At 30.7% G+C, this 25,039-nt stretch overlaps 4 protein-coding genes across 4 annotated transcripts; 3 read left to right on the top strand and 1 right to left on the bottom strand.

The window, feature by feature from the left end:
• The first annotated feature begins 4,931 nt into the window (after positions 1 to 4,931).
• LOC126660184 (uncharacterized protein At4g06744-like) lies at positions 4,932 to 6,692 on the top strand. Its single transcript, XM_050353531.2, has one exon. It carries the CDS (start codon positions 4,997 to 4,999, stop codon positions 6,392 to 6,394), a length of 1,398 nt encoding a protein of 465 aa, XP_050209488.1. The 5' UTR covers positions 4,932 to 4,996; the 3' UTR covers positions 6,395 to 6,692.
• A 1,056-nt stretch (positions 6,693 to 7,748) lies between these two features.
• On the top strand, positions 7,749 to 10,929 carry LOC126659521 (F-box/LRR-repeat protein 25-like). The gene is made up of 5 exons (XM_050352811.2): positions 7,749 to 7,786; positions 8,156 to 8,250; positions 8,933 to 9,864; positions 10,261 to 10,431; positions 10,522 to 10,929. The coding sequence occupies exons 3-5, from the start codon at positions 8,935 to 8,937 to the stop codon at positions 10,792 to 10,794; spliced, it is 1,374 nt and encodes a 457-aa protein (XP_050208768.1). The 5' UTR covers positions 7,749 to 7,786; positions 8,156 to 8,250; positions 8,933 to 8,934; the 3' UTR covers positions 10,795 to 10,929.
• A 2,902-nt stretch (positions 10,930 to 13,831) lies between these two features.
• Positions 13,832 to 15,397, top strand: LOC126659935 (uncharacterized protein At4g06744-like). Its single transcript, XM_050353267.2, has one exon. The coding sequence runs from the start codon at positions 13,856 to 13,858 to the stop codon at positions 15,170 to 15,172; it is 1,317 nt and encodes a 438-aa protein (XP_050209224.1). The 5' UTR covers positions 13,832 to 13,855; the 3' UTR covers positions 15,173 to 15,397.
• A 1,853-nt stretch (positions 15,398 to 17,250) lies between these two features.
• Positions 17,251 to 18,579, bottom strand: LOC126659502 (protein IRX15-LIKE-like). Its single transcript, XM_050352793.2, has one exon. The coding sequence runs from the start codon at positions 18,329 to 18,331 to the stop codon at positions 17,378 to 17,380; it is 954 nt and encodes a 317-aa protein (XP_050208750.1). The 5' UTR covers positions 18,332 to 18,579; the 3' UTR covers positions 17,251 to 17,377.
• Between the last annotated feature and the right edge of the window lie 6,460 nt (positions 18,580 to 25,039).

Below are 25,039 nucleotides of genomic sequence, written 5' to 3'. Positions count from 1 at the left end.
TTTTCTTTAGTTTTAAGCTGATTTTCTAATTTTTGCTAAGGAATCCTGTGACGATTTGTATAAAACACAGACGGTCCGTTACCTCGTACCGGATCCATATTCAATAACTATTTATATGATCAAAATGACACATATATCATTAAAAAATAATTTGACACTTCGGTTTATTAATTTTTTAAATTTTCACAATATATCCATGAGATAGTACCAAATATAAAAGATTAAATTGATAAAAATTAAAATATTTTTAAATACATTAACTTTTTTTTATAACAATCAAGTCCGTAGTTGAAGACAGATTAGAAAATTATGATAGACTAATTATCTTTTTAATTTATGAAGTTTTTACAATAATTATTAAATTCTTGTTATTATTATCAAAATATTTATGAAGATTTCTTGAAATATGGACTATATATCAAAAAAAATAATTTAAAATGTTGATTGATATCATATTTTTATTATTCGTTTCTTAAATATAATTTCCATGATTTATAAATTGACGGAATAGATTGTAAAAATTATCTAAAAAGCATTTCAATTAATTTAATCATAATTGTAATATATAAATTTATTTTGATTCTTTACATTGAGTAGCTATGTTCTTTGTACTATTAATCATTTCAAGAATAGTTTTCTAGAAAAAAAAAAGAAAGGAGAAAAATCTTGACATTTAAAGATTTAATTTATAGAAACCCACATTTAAGCAGAAAGTAGAAATGTTTATAGAAATCCACACTTAATTTAAAAATTTAATTTATAGAAATTTACATTTAAGATAGAGGAGTATATTTTTGTTGGCAAATGGTACAAAAAAACTTTTATAGTTTTCATAAAAGTACAGATCAGCTCTTTTATTTATTTTGAATATAATTAAGCTCGTTTTGTTTTTAAATATAAATAACCCCTTTCGTCCAACACCGTTAGAAACACTCGTTAATGATTTACATGTTTCTTATAATCACATAAGGAAAAAGGTCAAAAATAATTTTAATGTTTAAAATATTTAACGAAAATTTGAGGGGGTAAGTGTCCCAAAAGTAAATTAAAAGAGTTTATTTGTTTGATTTTAAATTAATGAAGATTTAATTGTTCAATTTTAAAAATATAAAAGTTTAATTGTGCCCAAAAACATAAAAAAACTGATATATACTTTTAATAAAAATTCGAGGGTTATTTTATAGCTTCTGCCATTTTTGTTTGGAATGTGATTCAATGGGTCAGGGGACGACTCAAGTTGACCCAAAGTCAATAAAGTAAGTGGGCCCTAATTTTTGTCCTGTGTTATGGAAAAAGGAAGGAGAAAAAGAGAATACGATAGGTGGGTCCTTAAAGTAGACGTCAACAATTGTCCACGAAAAAAGAAAAATCAACATTCACCATAAAAAATTGACGAACAAAGGATCAATTCACCTCTCAACTTAGCATAAAATATCAAAAAACCCTAGCCGTCTCTCTCTTTTGAGAAACCTCTCAAACCCTAGTAAGTTTTACCTTTTTGTTCATTTGGGAGGTGGTTTTTGGCCATTCTTGGCCAAAAATCACCTCCCCAATCTCTCAAATTCAGTTTTTTTTAGCCCTTTTCCATAGTTTTTGTCTTTAATTTTGAATAAAATTTCTTTCTTGGCCAATTTTGGTCTAGATCTAGAAATTATTTTCTACCTTAGTATCTTAATTTTATTAGATCTATTCTAATCGAAATTAAGAATAGTTTTTTTCATCGTTGGAGATGAAATTGTTTTTTGCGATGCAAGCGATTTGGATCTCTAAAACAATTAGAGCCACCATCTTACGACGGATTTCACCAAATATCGGTATGTTTTGCGTCAGTATAGATGATGTCTTTAATGTTCAAGAGAAGAGATATGTCACTGAAGATGTGATTAGGGGCTTTAATGATGAAGTTATAGCTGCTAGTTGTAGCAGTCGTGCGATTAAAGTTAGTATTATCATGGCAAGCGAAGCTAATCTAATTCCCTTTATTTTAAAGGTTGTAATGGATGCCTTCAACAACAACTCTTTGCTTTGTAATATTATCAGTTTGATAGCACATGACTACTTTAACTTAATTGAGATGCATATATGTTGTTTTAATTACGATAAAAAATCTCATGTGATAGCATATGACTATTTTAGTTTATCTAATTGGTTGGGGCATGTCCCTCCGATTATCAAATTCTATGTACTGGCTGATCAATCAGCTTTTGATTAATAGAAGTTTTTATTTCAAAAAAAAAAAAACTTAGCATAAAATATCAATTTTTTTTTTAGAGATTTTTAGGTTAAACTAATCCACAACTTGCGTTTTCGTATCAAAAACACCTAAAAAAAAGTGAGACATCACCCCCTTAAATTATATAAACTGGATAAATTTACCCCTCTGTTCCCACCGAAAACCACTCTAATTTGACCGCCGACAGTCGCACCCATCAGATCTGCTGCCGGAAAAAAAATCTGCAGCCATTACTCTCTGCCGGAATTTGTTTTCCGGCAGATCTGTTCTTTTAAAGAACTGGATATCATATAAATTTATATTCCATCACAAAATTTAGTTTGGTTGCTACCGCCATGTGGGTCTTGATGGCTTTGTCTATTCTATACCGGGGAGTGAACACCTTTGGTCCCCTCATTGATCAATATATAAACATATCTAATGGTACAAAATTGATAAATGACAATGCAAAAAAGCATTATTGATTGTTTCTTTCTTATGAGATCAAGTTGCAAATTTTTAAAGGTTGAAATTAGCTCTCAAGCTTCTTTTATAAAAATCTTTAAAGATTCAAATTATACCTTATTTAGTGTCCTAAGTTGTTCTTGTAATTAATAGTGAATCTTTGCCTATTACATATATAGCTTAATTTGCTTTGATAATAATGTCTTTCAATTAGCTCTAATTTGATGTATTATTATGAACTTTGCAAGTTCAAAGGTTAAAATTCTTGGGGATAATGAATTATAATTTTTTTACACTTCCAAAATATCAGAATTCATAGAAGACAAGGTCTTAGATGTCTCTGATACAAGCGATACAATTAAAAGAGAATCTTTAATTAAAAACAGATTTCGCTTCGCTTCTTTATTCTGGATGTCGAATGAAACGGGCATCGCTCAAGGCGCGGCCTATTCCCTTTGGCCATGTAATCGTGCGGTTTTTGGAGGGGCGATGATGTGGATTCAAAACTTATGAAAAATTTGGGTTGAAATAATTAGGCTAATCCTCTAAAAATCCCCTCACCTTTCAACCCCATTTCGTTTGCGCCCTCACCTTTCAAAATCTCCAATTTTACCCTAATTACCACCTTTCACTTTCAATTGCACCCTCGAAATATTAAATTAATATTTTTTCACTCAAAAAATTTCAAATCAATATCTTTTATTTTTACTCATTTTCTAAATAGTACTAAATGTCAAAATTTCAACAATAAAAGCATTTTCTCTAAAAAATATTTCAAAAATTACTAAATTTCACATTCACTTTTATTTAATATTACCGTTTTAATTCCATAAAATTAATTAAATTAGATACCATTTATAATATTTGTTGAAATATAAAGTATTAATTTGAATTTTTTGCAATAAAAATAGGTCAATTTAATATTTAAGGGTGTAATTGAAAGTGAAAGGTGGAAATTAGGGTAAAATTGGAGATTTTGAAAGGTGATGGTGCAAATGAAAGGAAATTGAAAGGTGAAGGGTTTTTCAGGGGATTAGCCAAATAATTATAGAGTTAATTACACTGAGTTTTTCAAAATCTGCCAGAATACAAAAGGTGTATGAATTAAACGTTTCCTAAGTCTAATTCGAATGAAAATAACCAATAAACAGAACTCATTACCTTCGCTATGAGCCCATGCGCTTTTAGGCCTAATTCCTCCGTTTACCTTCAAAAAGGCGTTTTTGCAATTATGAATGATTTAGACTTTTGTTAATTTATTTTCTATTATTGCCCCGTTAGAGATTTTATTTTGTTTTAATATTTAAACAATTTTATGAATTTTTGGAAGGTAGTTTTTATTTTTTTGATGTTTTAGAGACGTATTTGTTATTTTTCAAATTTTAGTATTCTTTGAATCAACGAACGTTTGATGTCTATTTTCCAGCACTCTTATTATTAAATCAATAATTTTTAGAAGTTAATTGCTGACATTATTTGATAATCAACAGCTATTAAATTATCTTGTTTTTTGTTGTGACTTCCGCTACATCAAACGACATCCGTTACCATCATTTTATTTGTATATTAAATAAATCTATTTTATTATCTCAAAACAGATATCATAATTTTGCTCAATTATTGCTTACATGGTAAAGAAAAAGTTAAATAGCGTATAAATTTTTGTCGCCCACATAAACAATAATTAACATGAATTTACTGGGTAATCTTAAATCTTCCATCGTTGAGAAAATGAATATTGAATTATAGATACAAAAATATGAAACGATGCCCGCACGGGTTTGGTCTAGTGGTCTAAGCCTCAGCCATCTGGGCGCCAAAGGTCGTGGGTTCGAACCCCGGCTACGCCCTTTCTTAATATGGAGTGGTTGAGGCTGGGTTGCTGGCCATTATAGCCCGGATTTACCAGGTATGTGGGCTTGCGGGCGGTTCACATCCCGTTTGACAATGATATTGAGTTTCGGCTCAGTAGAGTGAGTCCTCGTCACCAAAAAAAATAAAAAATGAAACGATGATAACCACAATAAAAGAAAGGTAAAAATCTAATTAGATCACACAGATTGATAAGAGTTAATTATTTTTATCTCATACTACTATATACCTTTCTTGATAATGAAAGCACAACAATTAATCTCACACCAAGCCAATTTTTTCCTTGTGGCTGGCATCATTTTGTAAAGCTTCGGAATCTTGACTTATACAAATTATAGTCTTCTCCATTAGCTCTATAATTCTTCCTTTATCTTTTTAGCTATACCATTATAATTAGTACTCTCTTAAGATTCAAAAATTAAATTAAATTAAATTAAATAATAAGATATGAATAGCATTTCTTGCTATTCTTGGTTCTTGATTTTCACACTCATTTTCCATTCTTGTTCTTCCGATAATGTTAAGATTGAACCACCGAAAAGAGAAGCTTTAGAGATTATCATCGGTGGCGGAGGCGGCTACACTCCTCCAGCTCCTCCTCCTGAAGATGTCGACGGGGCTCCTTCACCGGTGTGTCCACCACCGCTTCCACCTCCACCTATGTGTCCTCCTCCTCCTCCGCCACCTCGGCCGCGAAAACCGCAGCTTCCTCCAAATATTATAAGAGATTACAAAACAATTCAGAAATTCAAGAAAACTATTACTGACGATCCTTTTTGTATAACAGATTCATGGAAAGAAGGTGTATACAATGTCTGTGCAACTTACAAGGGCTTTGCTTGTGAAGCACGGCCTGACAATGGAGTTCTTTCATTAGCAGCCGCAAATTTTAACGGCTACAATTTTAACGGTCCAAATTTGCAGGTCAATTCTTTTCTTGATCAGTTACCTGATTTATCAATCTTCCATGCAAACTCAAATTATTTCACCGGCGGTGTTCCACAACGTATAAATACCAAGAACATCAATTTCTTATACGAGCTTGATCTCAGTAACAACAAATTTTCCGGCGGGTTTCCGATGCCAGTTCTTCAAGCAAAGAATTTAACATTCTTAGACCTTAGATTCAACACTTTTTACGGTTCACTTCCGAACCAAGTGTTCGATCTTGATTTAGATTATCTTTTCTTGAACAACAATCAATTTGATCGGAATATTCCTGATAACATCGGAAACACTCCGGCATCATATCTTACGTTTGCTAATAATCGTTTCACCGGTCCAATTCCGAGAAGCATCGGAAATGCTAAAAATCTTCGTGAGGCACTTTTCTTGAATAACAAGTTAACTGGTAGTTTGCCGTACGAGATAGGGTTTCTGAGAAAAACTACAGTTCTTGATTTCAGCTGTAATGCCCTGACAGGCCCGATTCCATATTCCTTTGGATGTTTGGCGAATCTTGAGTTCTTGAACTTAGCCAGGAACCAATTTCACGGTCCGGTACCTGAAATTTTGTGTACACTTCCGAATCTGCAAAGCTTTTCGTTGGCCGGAAACTATCTTACTGGTGTCGGATCCCAATGCAGAAACTTGATTCAGATGAACATTCTTGATGTGAAAGATAACTGCATTTTAGGGCTTCCCAATCAGAAACCGCCGCAAGAATGTATCGAGTTCTTTTCGACGCGGAGGCAATATAGTAACGAGAAATCGATGCTTTATATACCTTGCCAGATAAACGGGTATGTGAAAGGAACACAGAGTGTTTATCGGAAATCCGGCATTGCTGCAGCTCCACCAATATCGTACAATGCTCTCACACCGAATAATAAGATTCGAGTTTGAAAAAGAAATTAGACCCGTCTATATCCAGGGGCGAAATCAGGGAGTATTGATGTTTCTTGAATTTAAAATCAAAGTGCCTTGTTATAGTGAATCTTACATTGCTTAGGAATGAAGAATCCGCACCCTCTAAATCGGAATCCTGATTCTGCCACTGTCTATATCTCGTACATATTTGTGTTTCTATGAATGATACTTATATAGGCTTATAGTTTCATAATTGTTCATGAATAATTGAATTTCTCAATGTAATTTGTTATCCAGCAAATCCAAGTTCATAACTTAGTATAATTTGCCTTTACTTTAGTTTCAATCTGATTTTCCAATTTTCGCAAAGGAATTCTTGTGACAATTTATGCAAAATACAGCCAAATTGCATCTCATACATTACTAAATAACTAAATAAAATATTAATATCATAATAGATCATTTACCTCTTTCTATGGATTTTTTTTTAGAAATTACAAGCCTGAATGAAGAAAATTGAGAAGCAATCATAATGCCAGCAATTAAGAAAATTATTGGTTAGTCCAAATTGAGAAGCAATCATAATGGCATACCCAATGCCTCCGCAATATCTGATGATATGCTATTTCTGAAAAACGATGAGAACTACAATAAGTAATAGAATCCGAAAAATTTGTACAAATCGTACCAACAGCTGCAATGCGGTTACTAATATTATTTTACTTTTTATATATGAACAAAGGGTCAACGCGACCCCTGAACTTGTAACTCGGGATCATTTAATCCAATTTAAACTTGTTTGAGCAACTAAACTCTTCATTTTTGGGTCAAATTACCTTATAATTTACATTTTTATTACAAAAAAATAAATTTACGATAATTTTATCGACAATTAGTGAACTTTCTAATTCTTTTTTCGCATCCCTCACCTTCAATTTGTATTTTACGCATTTTAAAAATATAATTTTAAGGCAATTTGAATCAGAAATGAAAAGTTTTGGGGTTTATTGCTCAAACAAGTTAAAACTGGATTAAATGACCGCAAGTTCAGGGAGCGCGTTAACCCTTTGTTTTTTTATATATAATTGAGAGAGAGAAAGCATATATTTGAATCCATAATTTAGCAACTTGCTATTTTACTTACTCATAGGAGAGATTCTTAGGTAGACTCAGTCCACCACGTCATCCGTGGACTAAGCCTATCACATAATAACACATCATTAAAATGATGACAATCTTATAAATTCGTTTATTACTTATTTACACATTTGAATAGTAATATTACAAGATTGCCATCATTTTAATGACGTGTCATTATGTGATAGGTTTAGTACACGGATGACGTGGTGGACTGAATCTACCTAAGAATTTCTCTACTTATAGGTCTCCACATTCAAGATATTAGGCTCTTTAATTTGCAAAACCCTGGTATTTAAATTATACCTTTTGTTCATCGTTGTGTTAAGTTTACGAGATCCACGACTAGATCTCTTTTTATATTTGCTTGTATCATGGATTGTTTGCCTTTATTTGGTTTATTCAAACCTTGAAAGATCATATAAAAAATTTTTGTGATATGACTTTCATCCTTATTTTGTAATTTTAATCTTCATCAATGGATTTATCTTTGGAAAAAAAAAATTCAATTTTAAATATATAAAATATCAATATTCATGCCCTAATTTATAGTCTTCCGATTTTTCAGTTTTTTATTTCCAAAATGGAGGGAAATATCTGAGCCTCTTCACGGCAAAATTTTAGTTTTTCTCATTAAAATTTTTAAATTTTTTTTTGCAGCAACCCTTTCTTTTCCCTTTGTCTCTGCTTACTTACCGTCAATCATATTTCCGGTGGCCGTGACGAGTGGTATTACAGTCTAGTTTATCGTACAGGTTAGTTCTTTAATTTCTTCAAAATTCATCTGTACAAGTACGCATTTCAAGTATTAAAAATGGACACTTTTTTGTTAAATCTTTTACTTTATATGTGAAATTGATATTTTCTTGTTGCATACTATTAAATGGGTAGTCTTTAATTTTCTGTTTATAGGTCCACATTATAATTTTGTTTTGTTTTGTCAAATGAAAAGTTGAGTTGGGTTGTAGGTGTTCAATGATTTTGTCTATCTAGGTAGCACGGATACTTCACTTAAGCAATGTTTCCCGTTTCGGAAACGTGTCGGGCATTTGGCGTTTCGGACACAAAACCTCAATTGTAACCTAGGAAACCTTAAAATAAGACCGTTTCGCCGTATCCGTCTCCAAGTGTCCGGTTTTCCCGTGCTACCTAGTTGTCTATGTTTTGTGAACTTGTAATTGTGAGTTACTGCTTCATCTTGTTGTATCTAGTGTTTGTAGAAATGGCTAGTCTTTAATTTTCTGTTTCTAGGTCCACATCATTTTTGTTAAATCTTTTAGCTATATGTATATGCTTTTATATGTGAAATTGATATTTTCTTGTTAAATGGCTAGTCTTTAATTTTCTGTTTCTAGGTCCACAGTATATTTTTGTTTGTCAAATGAAAAGTTGGGTGCTCAATGATTTTTTCCATGTTTTGTAACCTTGTAATTGTAGAAATGAAGAATGAGAAGAAGAAGAAAGCTAATAGGAAACTCGAATCTGTCGGAGAAGATCACATCAGTGAGTTGCCTGATGCCGTTATCATCCATGTCCTCTCGTTTTTGCCATCCACCAAATTATGTGTAAAGACTTCAATTTTGTCCAAAAGATGGCAACTTCTTTGGACCTATGTGCCTAATATCATTATCTCTCAATCTTATGACTCTATTCGATCAAAACTCGTAAAAAGAGTGGTCGAAAAAACACTAGCCCTCCACTCTTCTTCAAAGCTCAATGAATTCTTCATCCAAATTTCGAGTTCACACGAACTGTATCCTTCAATTGAGTCGTGGCTTCTATTCGCTGTGGGAAAGGCAGTTAAGTCGCTTATATTAGAATTTAATGAAAGGCATGCTCGTTATTTGTTGCCTCAGTTCCTATACTCTAATTCCCATATCCGAGTTTTAAATACTACGCTTTGTGAATTTGTGCCTGATGGGAGAATTTCATTGTCGGCCCTCAAAGAGTTGACCATAGTGCGAGCAACTTTGAATGATGAAGTCATTCAAAATATTTTGTCTGGGACTCCAGTTCTTGAATGCTTGCAACTGGCCTTCTGCTACAAAATCAATTCGCTCGACTTATCTTTAAAACCTAACTTGAAAAAGTTGGTCATATACGTTAAAGAATATGATCCTGAGTGTTACGGGTACTACTTTGATCTTAAAATTGTGGGTCCTTATGTTGAGACATTGAGAATTTGCTGCAGCTGGGAATTTTTCAAGTTTAAGTTGATGAATATGTCATCTTTAGTTAAAGCTACCCTGGATTTTGAAGCTATAGATGATGAGTATGAATATATAAAGAAGAGTCCACATATGGTCGAGGAGCTCGTTGAGAATGTTCTTCCTGCTAAGCAACTACAATTAACAAATTTATGCACTCAGGTAACATATATTCTCTTTTCTCTTTTGCAAGTAAATTCATCCAACTCTGTTTGTTATTGATATTATATCATTGTAGACAATGTCATTCTATTTGTTTCTAATTTTTACTAGTTTTTTTTTTTCAGTCAGTGGTTATCATTTTCTATCATAATGGTTACATATCATTCAGTAATTAATGTGTGTACTGCCTGGAAACTTGTCAAGTTTTATGTTGTGGTTCTTCGTTTTCATTTCTAAGAACTCTTCAGAAATTCCGAAAATGATGTGGCTTCCCAAATCAACAAAAAGATTACGATAACATGCTGTAAAGAGTCAAGACATTTTTGCTTTTCATTTTGCCTGGAATGACAAATATAAATTGATAGTGATTTCTGGATGCCATGTATCCATGCTAAGGCTCTCTCAACATTGAGGATGGATGTTATGGCGTCTCTATTATCAAATTTGAAATCTTTTGATGTCGACTGTCGCGGTGAAGAGTACCTCCGTGGGATTGAAAGCGTTCTCAAATGCTCACATAAGCTGGAGAAGTTCGTTATATTTTTCGACTACGGTAGATCCCGTAAGGTATGTAGTTACTTTCTAATCTTTTTTGCTTCAGCTTAGAATACACTTCTAGTCATTAACTGTCAGGCTAAGACAAATTGTTATCTGCAGTCAAAATCTGATCGTTACAGAAAGGGTTATTGGACAAATGCAGAGATACCAAGTTGTTTGGATACCCATCTCAAGACCATCGAGATATCCGGCCTGATAAGAACTCGAGTTGTAATCGAATATCTCCAGTTTCTGCTCAAGAATTCAAGGATATTGGACAAGATGATCATACGTAATTCTAACCATAAATATGGTATGAAATTGGCTGAGAAGTGGTCAAGCTTTCCAAGGTCTTCGCAGCAAGCAGTGTTTCTAGTAGCTACTAAATGGTAGTACAATATGTAACAATGTAGCAAGGATATTTGATTATTTTTGAACTCATTATCTGTTTTAGGTAAAATATGATTAACTACTATATAGGCCTCATGAAATATTTAATGTTGAATCAAACAACCTTTTTGTTTGAAATTTGTCGATAAAATACTTATTTCATTACTAAAAAATAGTCAATTAGCGACGGATTTTAGCGATGGACATAAAATCTGTTGCTAATTTCATTGTTTTGCGACGGACATCAAATCTGTCGCAAAAACACTTTAGCGACGAATCCGCCAGCAGTCCGTTGCTAAAGTGACGGGAGCTTGGCGGCAAAGTTTAGTGCCAATGTTTTGGCCAAAGTTAGCGACGGATTACTAAATCCGTCGCTAAATTGACAAATAATGTCGTGAAATCGAAAAGTTATGGTTGGAATAAAAAGAATATCCTCTAGGATTTGCCGTATTGGAAAACGAATGTCATTCGTTATAATCTCGATGTCATGTACATTGAGAAAAATGTATTCGAGAACGTTCCTGAGACAAAAAAGTATTTATCGGCAATCCGGCATTGCTGCAGCTCCACCAATATCGTACAATGCTCTCACCCCGAATAATAAGGTTCGAGTTTGAAAAAGAAATTAGACCCGTCTATATTCAGGGGCGAAATCAAGAACTATTGTGTTTGTTGAAATTAAAATCAAATTGTACATTTCACATTGCTTGGGAATGAACTTTTATTGGGTTTATGCTGATGAAATTCTATGTGGTGAACTTGGTTCATACAAAAATTTCTTGTTGATGAGAATAGAAAAAATTAACCTCTTCTGAATCGGAGTCTTATTCCGCCACGGTATGTTTCTATGAAATGATACTTATATAGGCTTATAGTTTCATAATTGTTTGTGAAATATAATTGAATTACTCAATGTGATTCGTTTTCCAGCAAATGCAAGTTCATAGCTTAGTATAATTTGCCTTTTCTTTAGTTTCAATCTGACTTTCTAATTTTTGCAAATGAATTCTTGTGACAATTTGTGTAAAATACAGCCAGCTCGCCTCTCATACTCGCTAAAGGGGCAAGTGGGGCCGGAAACTTTTGTAATGGGCTTTGACGAGAAAAGTTGAGAAGACTAAGAGTGGATCCTAAAAGTAGACGTCAACGAAAAAGAAAAATCAAAATTGAACACAAAAGGTTAGAAATATTTATGTAAATTGTGATAAAATATATATATATATATATATATATATATATATATATATATATATATATATATATATATATATATATATATATATATATATATATATATATATATATATATAATTTAACTCATAAACTATATTTATTAAATTTTTAAATTTTGTTCGTATTTCATTAAAATTGAAACTTTTAATTTTAAATTTTTTTCTATTTAATCTTTTAATTTTTATTTTTTTGTTAAATGGGAAGTTTAGGTATTTACTCCAAAAAGAAAATATTTGCACTTTATACCTCAACACGGAAAAGTTACAGAAAATACCTTATGTTTTTTCCAGATTTATGTTTTTACTCTGGATATTAAAATATTCATGATTTTACTCCATTATCATCTGGTTATCACAAACACTTCTGTATTTTATTTTTCGTAGGTTATCATACAATTATTATCTAGTTATCATACTGCAGTGTTATGATAACGACATACACATGATAATTAGACATTGTTTTATCATAACATAATAATAGATATTATCATAACATTATCATCTAGGTACCATAAATATTATCATCTCGGTATCATATGATAATATTATAATAACGATATGATAATCAAACATTATTTTCTCTATGCATGACATTAGTTATCACTTGAGAGTAAAAAAAAATATGACTAGAGTAAAATAATAATAAAAATTAGGTATAATTATAATATAAATATGTGTTAGAATAAAAAAATAAAAACAATAAAAAGGTGAGGAATTTTCTTTATTTTTTTCTTATTGAGGTAGGAAATCAAATTATTTTTGAAAATGGAGTATTTATTCTAATTTTTTCTTAATATAACTCGTTTTAGTCCAGCATAAAAATAGTGACAGAATGAAAATTTATTTTCGGCATGAGCTCAGTCTTTATCTTTATTTTTTAAAACTTCACTGAAAACGTTCCTTCTAAACTTGTGATATAAAATTTAATTCAATTTGTACTTCTTTAAATAACTAATTCCAATTTTTTTTTTTTGGATCAGATTACCCAATAATTATATTTTAAAACGTGCAATATACAAATTAAAGGTGAGGGATGCAAATCAAATTAAAGACGTTTCTAATTATTATGATAAAATTATTCTAAATCTATTTTTTGAAATAAAAATATATTATAAGGTATTCGGATCTAAAAAAAAGAATTTTGAAATTTATTGCTTAAAAAAATAAAAAGTTGTGTTAAATGATTTTGTGTTATCAATTCGAAAGGTGCGTTGAGCCTTTGTTAAAACTAAAATCATCGGAATGAGCTATGCATGACATTAGAGCACACAACAAACTTCATCATACCAAGTCACTATGGCACATCCCTTCTTATTGGCGCACTAATTGTCTTTTAAACTGCTTGATCATTGTTTTCTTTTGAGCTATGAACATTCTTAATCTATGGATAATGGACAAAGAATTATTATTTTAGAGATTAATAGAAAGCATAGTGATTCCTTTTAGCAACCATTTGTGGACATCAATTAAGAAACCAATTCTTATGGACATTGGCCAACCCATATGCATATACTTTAGTAGATTGTAATAAATTAATAAATTTACATTTCATTTTATTTGTATGTTATGTTCTTTCTCAATAAGATATTTTCATTAATTCAAAACAAAATTACTAAATTTGAGTACTAAATTTGAGTGATTCAGGCTCATCCCAATACCCAAAAGTTATGTAACAATCATAACTTAAACCCAATTGATCCACTAAAGTGATCAAAATATAGAAAAGAAATGTTTTCAATCTTGTAATTAAAGCTATTACCTACCACACTATAATAACATGAGAAATACTTAGTTCGCATGTAAAATTATGAACCATCCATCAATTATGGGACATGCTATATAATCAAGTTAACGTTTCCGAATTCTTCAATCCTCATCATCTTGATTCTTCATCAAAAATGAAAATCATTTCTTTAAACACAAAAACCTTACTAATCCACATTTTAATACTCTTCTTAACATGTTTCATTCATGTAGTGAGCAAAAACTGTGGATGCCCTTCACCACAACCACCTCCATTGCCACAAATTTTAAATTTAACATTCTTAGACCAAAGACTTGCCATAGTATATCCTATAATTCAAACTTTCAAGAACCTCATCACTTCAGATCCTCTTAACATCACCCAATCTTGGGTTGGTTCTGACATTTGTAGTTACAAAGGTTTTTTCTGTGATCATCCACCTGATAATCTCTCTGCTATTGCTCTTGCTGCCATTGATTTCAATGGATTTCAGCTTTCTGCCCCTAGTCTTGATGGCTTCATTGATCAATTTCCTGATCTTGCTCTCTTCCATGCAAACTCCAACAATTTTTCGGGTACTATTTCACCGAAAATCGGAAATCTTCAATTTCTTTACGAATTAGACTTGAGCAACAATAATTTCTTCGGAAATTTTCCTATATCGGTTCTTAGTATTACCGGACTATCTTTTCTAGATATCCGATTCAATTCTTTTACAGGGTCCGTTCCCCCTCAGGTATTTTCACAATCTTTTGACATGCTATTTCTTAACAACAACAATTTCATCCTGAAAATACCTGAAAACCTTGGATCAACTCCGGCTCTTTATCTTACTCTAGCGAATAACAAGTTTACCGGACAAATTCCGAGAAGCATATTCAATACAACTTCAACATTGAAAGAAATTTTACTCCTGAACAATTTCCTGACAGGTTGCCTACCTTATGAAATAGGGTTCCTGAAAGAATTAGTACTCTTTGATGCTAGTAACAACTTGTTTACAGGCCCTTTACCTTGGTCGTTCGGATGTTTAGCCAAAATGGAAGTGCTGAACCTCGCCGGGAACTTGCTGTACGGTCAGGTACCCGAGATGCTATGCGAATTAGGGAACTTGGCGAATCTATCGCTTTCAGAGAATTATTTTTCTAAATTGGGGCCGTCGTGTAGGAAACTTGTGAGAAATGGAGTTCTTGATGTTAGAAAAAATTGTATTCATGATCTTCCTGATCAGAGATCATGGCATGAGTGTTTTGCTTTTTTCTTGCGTCCCAAGTTTCGTTGTTCTTACAACCCTACATTCTTCGGTTTCTTGCCTTGCAAGGCTCATTCGTCGCCGCATGTTCATCAGTTGGAACCGAAGAGAAATTTGATTAGTTATAAAGCTCTTTTGAGACATAGGTTGTGATGATTTGATGTATTGGTTTGGTGAACCAGACGACATTTTCATACTTGTAAGTTGTAACTGCTCTGTTGGTCCTAAATGTTCAGCTTTTGTGTTAGAATATAGTACACCTGACCTGGGTTTGGGTACCTGTAATCCGCTCAGATCTGTAAATTGGGCTTAGATTGTTTTATGTTGTCTCAAATAGGCCCGAGCCCGTAAATAAATATACAATTTCATATGACTTAAGTATCAATTTGCACCCTCAATTTATAAGCAATGGACAATTAATATATAAATTAATTTTATGAACAATTTAATCATGAACATATACTAATTATGGATAATTAGCGCCATTTTAAAAAAATTAGCTTAAATTTTAATAAGACAAATTGCCAATTGAGAGACAAATAATTTACAAATTTTGGGGAAATTTCCAAAATAATTCTAATTGCCCATAATATGCAAGTTTATGACTAGTTTGCCCATACAATTAATTTATATGTTAATTGTCAATTGTTTATAAGTTAGTGGAACAAATTGCTATTTAAGTCAATTTCATATCAATTAGAGTTGTGAATCAGTCGCATGGGAAATTAATTCCTAAATCTTATTTATTAGAAAAAAACAGTTGCCGGCGTGATCGATTTTCAATGGTAAAGGCTCTTTCAATATATTTTTAAAGTTTCAGTTTCGAGTTTCAATAAGATCACTAATCCGAAACTAATTTAAAAGAAAAAGAATTAACACGGACAACTAATTATATCTCCAAAACAAAAAAATAGAAAAATTCATTTTTTATTTTTTTAAATTTTTTTATTAAAGAAGTTTTTAATTATTTGGTTCGTCTATTTTTTTTGGGAAGTTTAGGAGAATACCTAAAAAACTAACATATTTGTAGATTTACCTCAAAAATTGAAAGTTTATAAGCGTACCTAAAAAAATTATTTTTTTACTCCGCAATTTATTTTTTTACTCCGCAGTTTCAAACGGTTTCAAATAGAGTTTCTAATAGAGTTTCAAACGGTTTCAAATAGAGTTTCTAATAGAGTTTCAAACGGTTTCAAATAAAGTTTCAAAAAACACAATTTGAAACTGTTTTATAAAAACGTTTCAAATAGAGTTTCTAATAGAATTTCAAACGGTTTCAAATAGAGTTTCTAACAGAGTTTCAAACGGTTTATAACGGTTTCATAAAAATAGAGTTTCAAACGATTTCAAATACAGTTTCTAATAGAGTTTCAAATAGTTTATAACAGAGTATTTTTTAAAAACTTTGACATCTTTAAAACCGTTTATAATACAGTTTGAAACAGTTTAAAAAAACGGAGTATTTTTACAAATTTTTTCAGAGTAAAAAAATAAATTTCGAAGTAAAAAAATAAATTTTTCGAAAAAAAAATAGACAAATAATTTTTTAAAAAACGAAATATTTTTACAAATATTTTAAAAAATGGAGTAATTTCTGCAAATTCTTTTTTTTTTTTAATTCAAAGTTAGCTAAGAATCTCTTCTCTCATTCCATTAGTAAAGCCCATTTACTCACCGACACATTCCCAATTTCCCGCGCTGGCTTTATGGCCTAACCACCGCTTTTATCACGTGCATCACGTGACCTTTCAAAAATAAAAGTAAAGAGAAAAAACAAATTCAAAAAATTATCAACACAGAGAAGTGCTAAAGCTACGAAGCTATCTTGTCTCCCACATCTCTCACTTCACCGACACAAATTCCCTCTTTTTTGACTTAAAATGTGAAAATCACTATATTTTGTAATTATTTAAAATTAATTGGCCTAAATATGGATATTCAACCTTCAGTAACAACACGCGAATTATTTGAAGTCGAGTCGAAAAACACTCAAAATCGACTCGATAATAATTGAGTCACATCCGAGCTTGAATCACTCGAACTAATTATCAAGTTGTATTGAGTTAAAATATTCAACTCAATAAACTCGCCGATTTTTTTATTAAATTCAAGTTTGAAATTTAATTGAATTTGAACTTAAGTTCGAATTAAGCTCGACTTTAAAAGTGTTTCGACCGACTCGGTTACACTCATAATTAGAGTACATGATTACATAGTATGGTAAAAGAATATTGAGAAAATTCACACTTGATATTCTTTTCATCATTTTAAACCTAATAAAATTACAATTCTATATTTAACCAAATTAAAAGTAAAGGATTATGTAATGATACAAGCAATCACACCCCAGTAATTAATTCAATCATCATCCCCATCGTCACCGGATGATATAGTTGATAAAGGCGACGACGATACCGGCGACGAAGTTGAATTTTCACAAAACTCAAAGCTATTAGCTTCCATTCTTTCAACGACGAAATGTCCCAAGGAATCGACAGTCTCTACCAAATTCTCGTCGCATAAAAATTCGTCGCTAAATATTCTCTCAACTTCTCTATCAATCTCATGAACAAACACATGCGTCGCCTTATTACTGCCTCTCTTACTCCTCGCTATAACTGAAGCTGTAAAAATCGGCGACATCCTCCCAGCTGCCGCCGCGAAATACCCACGTGGACCGTCAATTAAAATCACATCCCAAGCAATTTCATAGATATGATTCGGCATGTCGTTAATACCTAATTTGCAGTCTGAAAACAGTAAATTCTGCACAGGCTTACACTCATCTTTAACTTGAGTTTTCGCGACGGATAAAAGATCATCCATTTCGCTTACTTTCGTCGTGTATTGTATATCATAAGCTTCAATTTCCGGGTGAATCTTTTCAAAATTCGCGACAAAATACTCACTTTCGTCGAGAAAAATTGTACGGCCATGGAAATTAAGTGATTTCCATAAAAGGGTTTCATGGGTTAACCCGAAAACTAAAAAGTTACAAGACGGTGAGCATTGCTTAAGAACGGCGGCTATGGCGGAAAGTTCGGATATTGACATGTGAGGCGTTGTTGTGTTGGAAATCGAAGTGTAGTGGAGTAAGGCTGTAGTGAAAAAGAGTGGAAGAGAGGCGGTGGAAGCGGCGGAGGAAGCGGCGGGGGTGACGGTGGGGATGGTGGTGGAGAAAAGAGTGTAAGTGAAAGCTAAAGTAAAAAAAGTGACTACAAAGATTAGCCAGAGACGATGATGAGAAGATGATGGAGATTTGTGGAGTGAAGATTGGTGTAGGAGTATGAGTTTTGTGTTTGTGTTCTTCATTTTGCCTTCTTGAATTCAAGAAAAAAAGTATTTAGGTTCTTGAAGGTAATGTTTTGAGTTCTTGATTTTTTTAAGGTAATGTTTTGAGTTCTTGAATTGAACAAGTTTTGAAATTTGGTGATTATTTTAATTTGGTTACTTGAAAGAGGAAGAGACAGAGGAATCTACGGAGGAGATTGAGATGTGTTTTAAGAATATCGATAAATGAGTTGAAAGAGACGGCTGTTTGTATAAGGCAGATTGAGAGTGGTGACATTTAATTCAAATTTAGGAATTGTTTTCGAATAAAGGACCAATATGGTTCCTAAATTTGCTATTTAAAATCAAATAACTCAGTCTCTATTAGGGTGTAACTGAGTCTAACTGACTCGCGAACTATTCGAGATTGACTCGAAAAGTACTCGAAATCGACTCGACTCATATTGAATCGAGCTCGAGTTCGAGCTATTCGAATTAATTATCGAGTCGAGTTTGATCTCCAAAATACTTGGCTCGATGAGCCCACGAGCCTAATCGAGTTTCGATAAATTTACCTTTTTACCCTTTTTATTTATATACATATTTATAATAATATCTTTATTTTAATATTAAAATATTATTTTTAAATATTTATATAGATAATTGAGTTGATCTCGAGCCTCAATAATTCTATCGAGTTCGAGCTCCCAAAATGAAACTCGATCAAATTCCAATCGAGTTTCAAACTTCAAATTTTAGAGTCGACTCGAGTTTAAACTTGGCAGTGTTTCGGCTCGACTTGGCTCAGTTACACCTCTCCTCTCTATCAATCACTTAAGAATAGTACTTTAAATTGTTGGGTCAATTAAGTAACATACACTCTATTTTTTATGCAAATTAAGAATAAAATTCAGACGCTCAACTAAATATTTGAAAAAGTTGAGACACCATTAGTTTATTTTTTAAATTTAATTGGTAAATAAAGGTTATTTAGTCTGATACATTAAATTTTCTATTTAAATATAAACAATTACTAATTTTATAACATTAAATGATACTTTAGTAATTGTAAATAATTGTTTATTTCTATCTATCAAGTATAAAAAATTCTTAAATCCACAGTTACAGATTTTTTAGAAGAAGAAAAATTCGATTGAAGTCAAAGGAAAGACATGCTACCAGAAATTCAATTCAATTCTGTATTAGCTTATAGACTCGACTAGTCCAAATGTGTTTGTCTGAGGTTTCATATGCAAAATATGAACAAATTTATTGGTCCATTAATGAAAGAAATATACTTTGGAAGATCACATAAAATCCATGAGTGAGTCCATACATTTAAAATAAAATATAAAATGCATGTATGGTTCAAAAACTTTCGTAAGTTAGCATGGTGGGAGACTGGGAGTGAGGAGACATAATTTGGTAAGAAATAAATTGTTGCCAGAAGAGCAAATATTCATTATGACTTTTGTTGAGGGTGCAAATAAAGAAGCTCCATCACCAAACATATATAGAATTGAATGGATAAGAAAATTTTAGTTTGAAATCTTAAATTTTTGACAAATTATTATTTTCCTCATATAATTGCATTTATTATGATATTAACTAGGGTTTTTTGTTTTGCTGAAAATCAAAATTTCATTCAATTTTCAATCTTCGGACGCCATTAAAGTCTGGTACTGATGTACGCTTGTGAAGCAATTTGATAATTTATGTTTTAATTTTGTAAGCCGGTCTGTGAATATTGCAGCACATTTGTTTAGCGTAAGCATCTCGTTCTTTGTCGCGTATGGAGATTTGATTCGATAATTATCCTGTATTTCTTATGAATGTAATTGCTTACGGTGTGACTTAATAATTGGCATTTTTATCTTCAAAAAAAGAAACTGATGCACCAGCTATTACAAAAAGAAAATTTTTTGGAGAAGACAAACCCCCTCCAAACTTGATACTGATCAGCATTTTCAATACCCATTTTAGCTAAGTAATGAGCAGCCATATTAGCCTTCATGCTAACAGACATGACGCTATTACAAGATAACACATTAAGCATTAATTGACAGTCAAGAACAATTAAATTAACATGTGTTGTATTGAAGAGTTCCACCACTCTCTTTGCATCTGAGAGAATATTAAAGGGGGTAAGATTAACTTTTTTCGCCAGCTACATTCCGTCTCTAATAGCTTTTGCCTCGCCAACACACACCTCAGAACAACCCTTCCTCGGTTTTCTGGTACATAAGAGACGGACTTCTGTCACTTCTTAAATACTTAAGTTTTTTTACTTTTTGAGCTTTTCCATAATTAAATAAGATTAGAAAATCACTAATTGCATGCCAAATTCTATTGTAAATTATATATCACCTTAATTGTCATACCAATTATTTAAGTATCTAATATATTCGCAAATTGCAAAGCCAAAAATTGCAAACGGTCACATACAAATTATAAGAATTATTGAATTGAAGATTTCTTATGGTATGTATTAATGTATGCATGTAACGTACTAAGATGTGAATAATAAATTATTTTAATTAACATATATATTATATAGCTTTTTTATGAATAGATAATATAACTTAATCAACAATTTAATATTATAAATTTTTAAAAAAATTATAAAGATTACAAATAAGATTTAATAAATTTGTTTTATTTTATTTTATTACAATATAATCTCATCGCATTATTTTATATTTAAATTATATTTTTTAGTTAGTAATAAAAATTTAATTTAATTAATTTTTTTTTAACCATGTAGAAGCCGGAACCGGAACCGTATCCGTCCGGTTCTGAATCGGCCCAGAACCGTCATTTAAAAGATTTCGAGTCGGTTCAATTTTTTTTTTGAACCGCGACCCAGCAGATCCAAACCGGAACAGCCGATTTATAAACCGTGACCACCTCTAGTCCTAATTACAGCACAACATTTTATTTTATTTTTATATTTTTTAGCATCAAGGTATGTTTTTTTTCACCAAACTGGTGGGTTCCCAATGATTGAAACAACGTCGGATAATGATCCTAGGCTATAAAATCTCAAAAAGATAAAAGGTTAAATTTTTCTACACCAATATTTTAAACACTATGTTTAAATTGCTATAAATATGAAATGTTACTATAAATGCGATATTTTAAAATTTCATATGCAAATAATCCAGTAGCTATTAGGAGTGATAGTTTGAGTTGTAAAAGTTTAATGGATTGATGAGGAGGTATAACATCGTTGGTACAGTTGAGATATATTGTGTTATGGTAGGAAAAAATTAGTACTAATGAAAAAAAAAAATACTAGCTTCAAAGAAAATAGAAAGACGTGGAATCTTGTTTAGTTGTTTTTTTTTTGTTTGTATTTAAGAGACAATGAAAGCGGGGAGCATTTTCAAGTGAAGTATTTGTAAAACTGTTATATACTCCCTCCATCCCGTAAAAATAGAAAAAGTAGCTACTTTTTTTATTCCACAAAAATAGAAAAATATCCTTCTATCAACATTAATTGATTTAAAGTTTTAATGTATGCCTTTTATACATCTAAATTTTTATTGGCTAATATTTATATAGTGATTTTGGGTTGTGTGAATCACTAATTTATTATGATTTATTTTAAAAAAATTAAAAGGACAATTTAGGAAAATTATCATAAATTACCTATAATTAACTATTTTCTTAATTTTTGTGAAAGAGCTACTTTTCTATCTTTACGAGACGGAGTGCGTATTATTTTTCTTTTCATTTGTTTTAAATGCTTTAATTATTTCATTAAACATTTATTTATTAAAAAAATTGCTCCGTCTTATCTTACTTCATTTAAAAAAAAGCATTAGAAACCAAAGCAAGTCACTAGAAGTTGGTGATGGGAACTAGCAAAAGTCTATTTCCGCATTTTCAGTTATGTTAGTTACTTTTGGAGTGAGCTATATTGCATATTAAAAAGGTAGCAAATGCCAAATAGCAACACTTAAGCAAGAATCCATGTTTCATTCAATCACTCTATTCAAAAGGCTTACATTCAATCCATTTCTCTTATTTAAAGGGGTCTTGATATAAGTGTTTTGAAACCGAACCCGTAAAATCACTTATTTCCGGTTCAACTGATCATTTAATCGATCATCAATTAAACTGTTCAAATAAAAATAAATATATTTATACTCTTAAAATACTAATAAAAAAGTATAATTGAACTTTTGATACGAGCTTTTGTAGTTCTAAAAAAAATTAAAAATAAATTATAATTAAATTGTTTAAAATTGGTCGATTTAATAGTTCAACTAGTAAATAATTCACCGGTTTGTATGATTTTTTTTAGTTTAAAGTAGTTGAATTGAAAATTCAATTTTTGGAGAAGAGGCAAATCTAATTAACATTTGGTATGTGGTCGAACTGGTTGAATCAGTCATATTCGATTCTTAAAATACGGATTGATGTCATAAAATTAAGGCAAAAATACTTAAAATTCCCCCACCTTTAAACATTTTATAATTACACCATGACCTAGGAAAAATATTAATTGCGCCCTATTTTGGTATGTTTCAACTACAGAAAAAATTCAAACCAATTCAATCAAATCAGATCAAATATTACGGTTAAAAAAATTATTGGTTTGATTTTGGTTTGAAAAATAAGAAGAATTAATTATTGGTATGATTTACAATATATATATATATATATATATATATATATATATATATATATATATATATATATATATATATATATATATATATATATATATATATATTATAAGTTAAAAATAAAATTTCTATCACTATTTTTTAAAACTGTACCTAATAAAATACTAAATTTAAATATCATCAGATGAAATAACTATTTATATATTTATTATCGATCAATAAATATTATATTTGTAAAATATTAAGATATTACATTAATAAAATGTGAAAATTCATAATATAAAACTTTTATAATTTTTTTTATTTATTAGTCATTATTATAATTTGTTACATAAATATAATATTTATTTTTATAATAAATAAATAATTTTAAATTATTAATTTTTTTATCTTAAATGATAAATAAATAACTGTTTAATGATGAATAAATAACTGCTCATATAATGCAAAGTTTTGGCTTATTCATGTTGAAGTATTGTTGAAGATTTATTTATAAGTTTCAATTGAAGCTGAATATTTTATTGTTATTTTTTAAATTTGTAGGCGGCTTACCTTTTCATGATATTTTTACATTTATTTATAAGTTTCTGCTCATAAATTGGTCTCACTCACTGGACCTCTGCTCGGTTATTGTTCAAGCGGTCCAGTATTTTCTCGACCTCATTGTCAAATTTGAACAATTACATTGTTTATGTTTTCTTATGTTGGCTTGAGCCAGGGATTTAGTTTCAGGTTTCATCAATACAAAACCGAGAAAAAAAGAACAGAAACGGGGCATTCGGAGAATCGAACTAAGGACTTCTCGTACCCACAGCCCGAGGAGGAGAACCGGGGATTTTTTTTTAAAAAAAAAATTTCTATAACAGGTTCGTAAATCGGAAAAGTATGGTGGTGGGTCGGAAGTGTTTTTTAATTATTCGATAAATTTTTTAAAAACAAGTAATTATTAGGATTTATTGAATATTTTTAAAGTTGAAAGATTTGTTTGTATTTTTTCAAATTGAAAAATATATGATACAACCTTTCTATTTAATAGTTTTTTTTTATTTTCATCCTTAAATTAATTAAATCGTTAATCGTACCCTTGTTGTGGATAGAGATGAAACCTAAAAATCCAAAAAAGAATACAATTGATTTTTTTTTTCAAGTGTGGGTGTAATCGAAAAAAAAAGTTTAACGTGGGTGGTTTTTAATTATGTCTTCTTTTTATATTCACTTGAGTATATTTCATGCTCTAATAAACCTTCATTGAATTTAAAATAAATTCTAATGATCCCTTTAAAAATAACTAACTATAGTCTTTTTGGTTTAATTGTTATAGCTAGTTGTTGGAATTGCTAGCTCATAGTTGATGTATGTAGTTTGAAGTTTGTGAGATTCGGTTAATACATTAAATGACCATAAGGGGTAATGGGTATGCTTAATTTTCTAATGTTAAACATTTTTCATACTATAAAAGAATTGTATTACATGTAATATAAAAATAATTAAAATTATTCTAAAAGATTTAATAAATTTTAATCAAAAGTAATTTATTTAACAACTGTAGTAATTCCATTGATCTATTTAGTAAATTAATTAATTATAAATATTATTAAATAATTACTTAAATCTAAATTTTATATAATTTATAAATAATTAAAGCATTTAAAAAATATACATATAAGATTATACATATAAATGTAGAAATTTTCGTATCATCCATCATTCAACTCTCAAAAGTTAAAAACAAATAGCCTTCTATAGATATGTTCATGGGCCGGGGTATCCGACCTGAGGGACGAGTTTGGACACTAGTTTTATATTTCAAACTCAGTTTAAGCACGAAAAAAGTTCCTTATTTTACGGACGGGCTCAGACATTTATATTTTTATAATTTCTCATATAAGCCCAAAACATCTGGTCCGAGTTCGTATTTATAATGTTTATATAAGGGCCGGTTTGGCTACAAAATATGAAGCCCGGCCTCTGACTCACGCCGAATTTGAGTTTACATAAAATTAATAAATCCCGCCAAATCCGATCCGGTCCCGACACATGAAAAGATCTGGTCATTTATATTACTTTTTCGTATAGTGTTTTTAAAATACAATGACCAATGACTACACTGAAAAGA

This window comes from Mercurialis annua, linkage group LG8 (genome assembly GCF_937616625.2).
Source record: "Mercurialis annua linkage group LG8, ddMerAnnu1.2, whole genome shotgun sequence".
In the NCBI taxonomy this organism is placed as follows: domain Eukaryota; kingdom Viridiplantae; phylum Streptophyta; class Magnoliopsida; order Malpighiales; family Euphorbiaceae; genus Mercurialis; species Mercurialis annua.
Note: the sequence above shows the minus strand (reverse complement) of the source record. Positions and strands in the feature narration are given on the sequence as shown.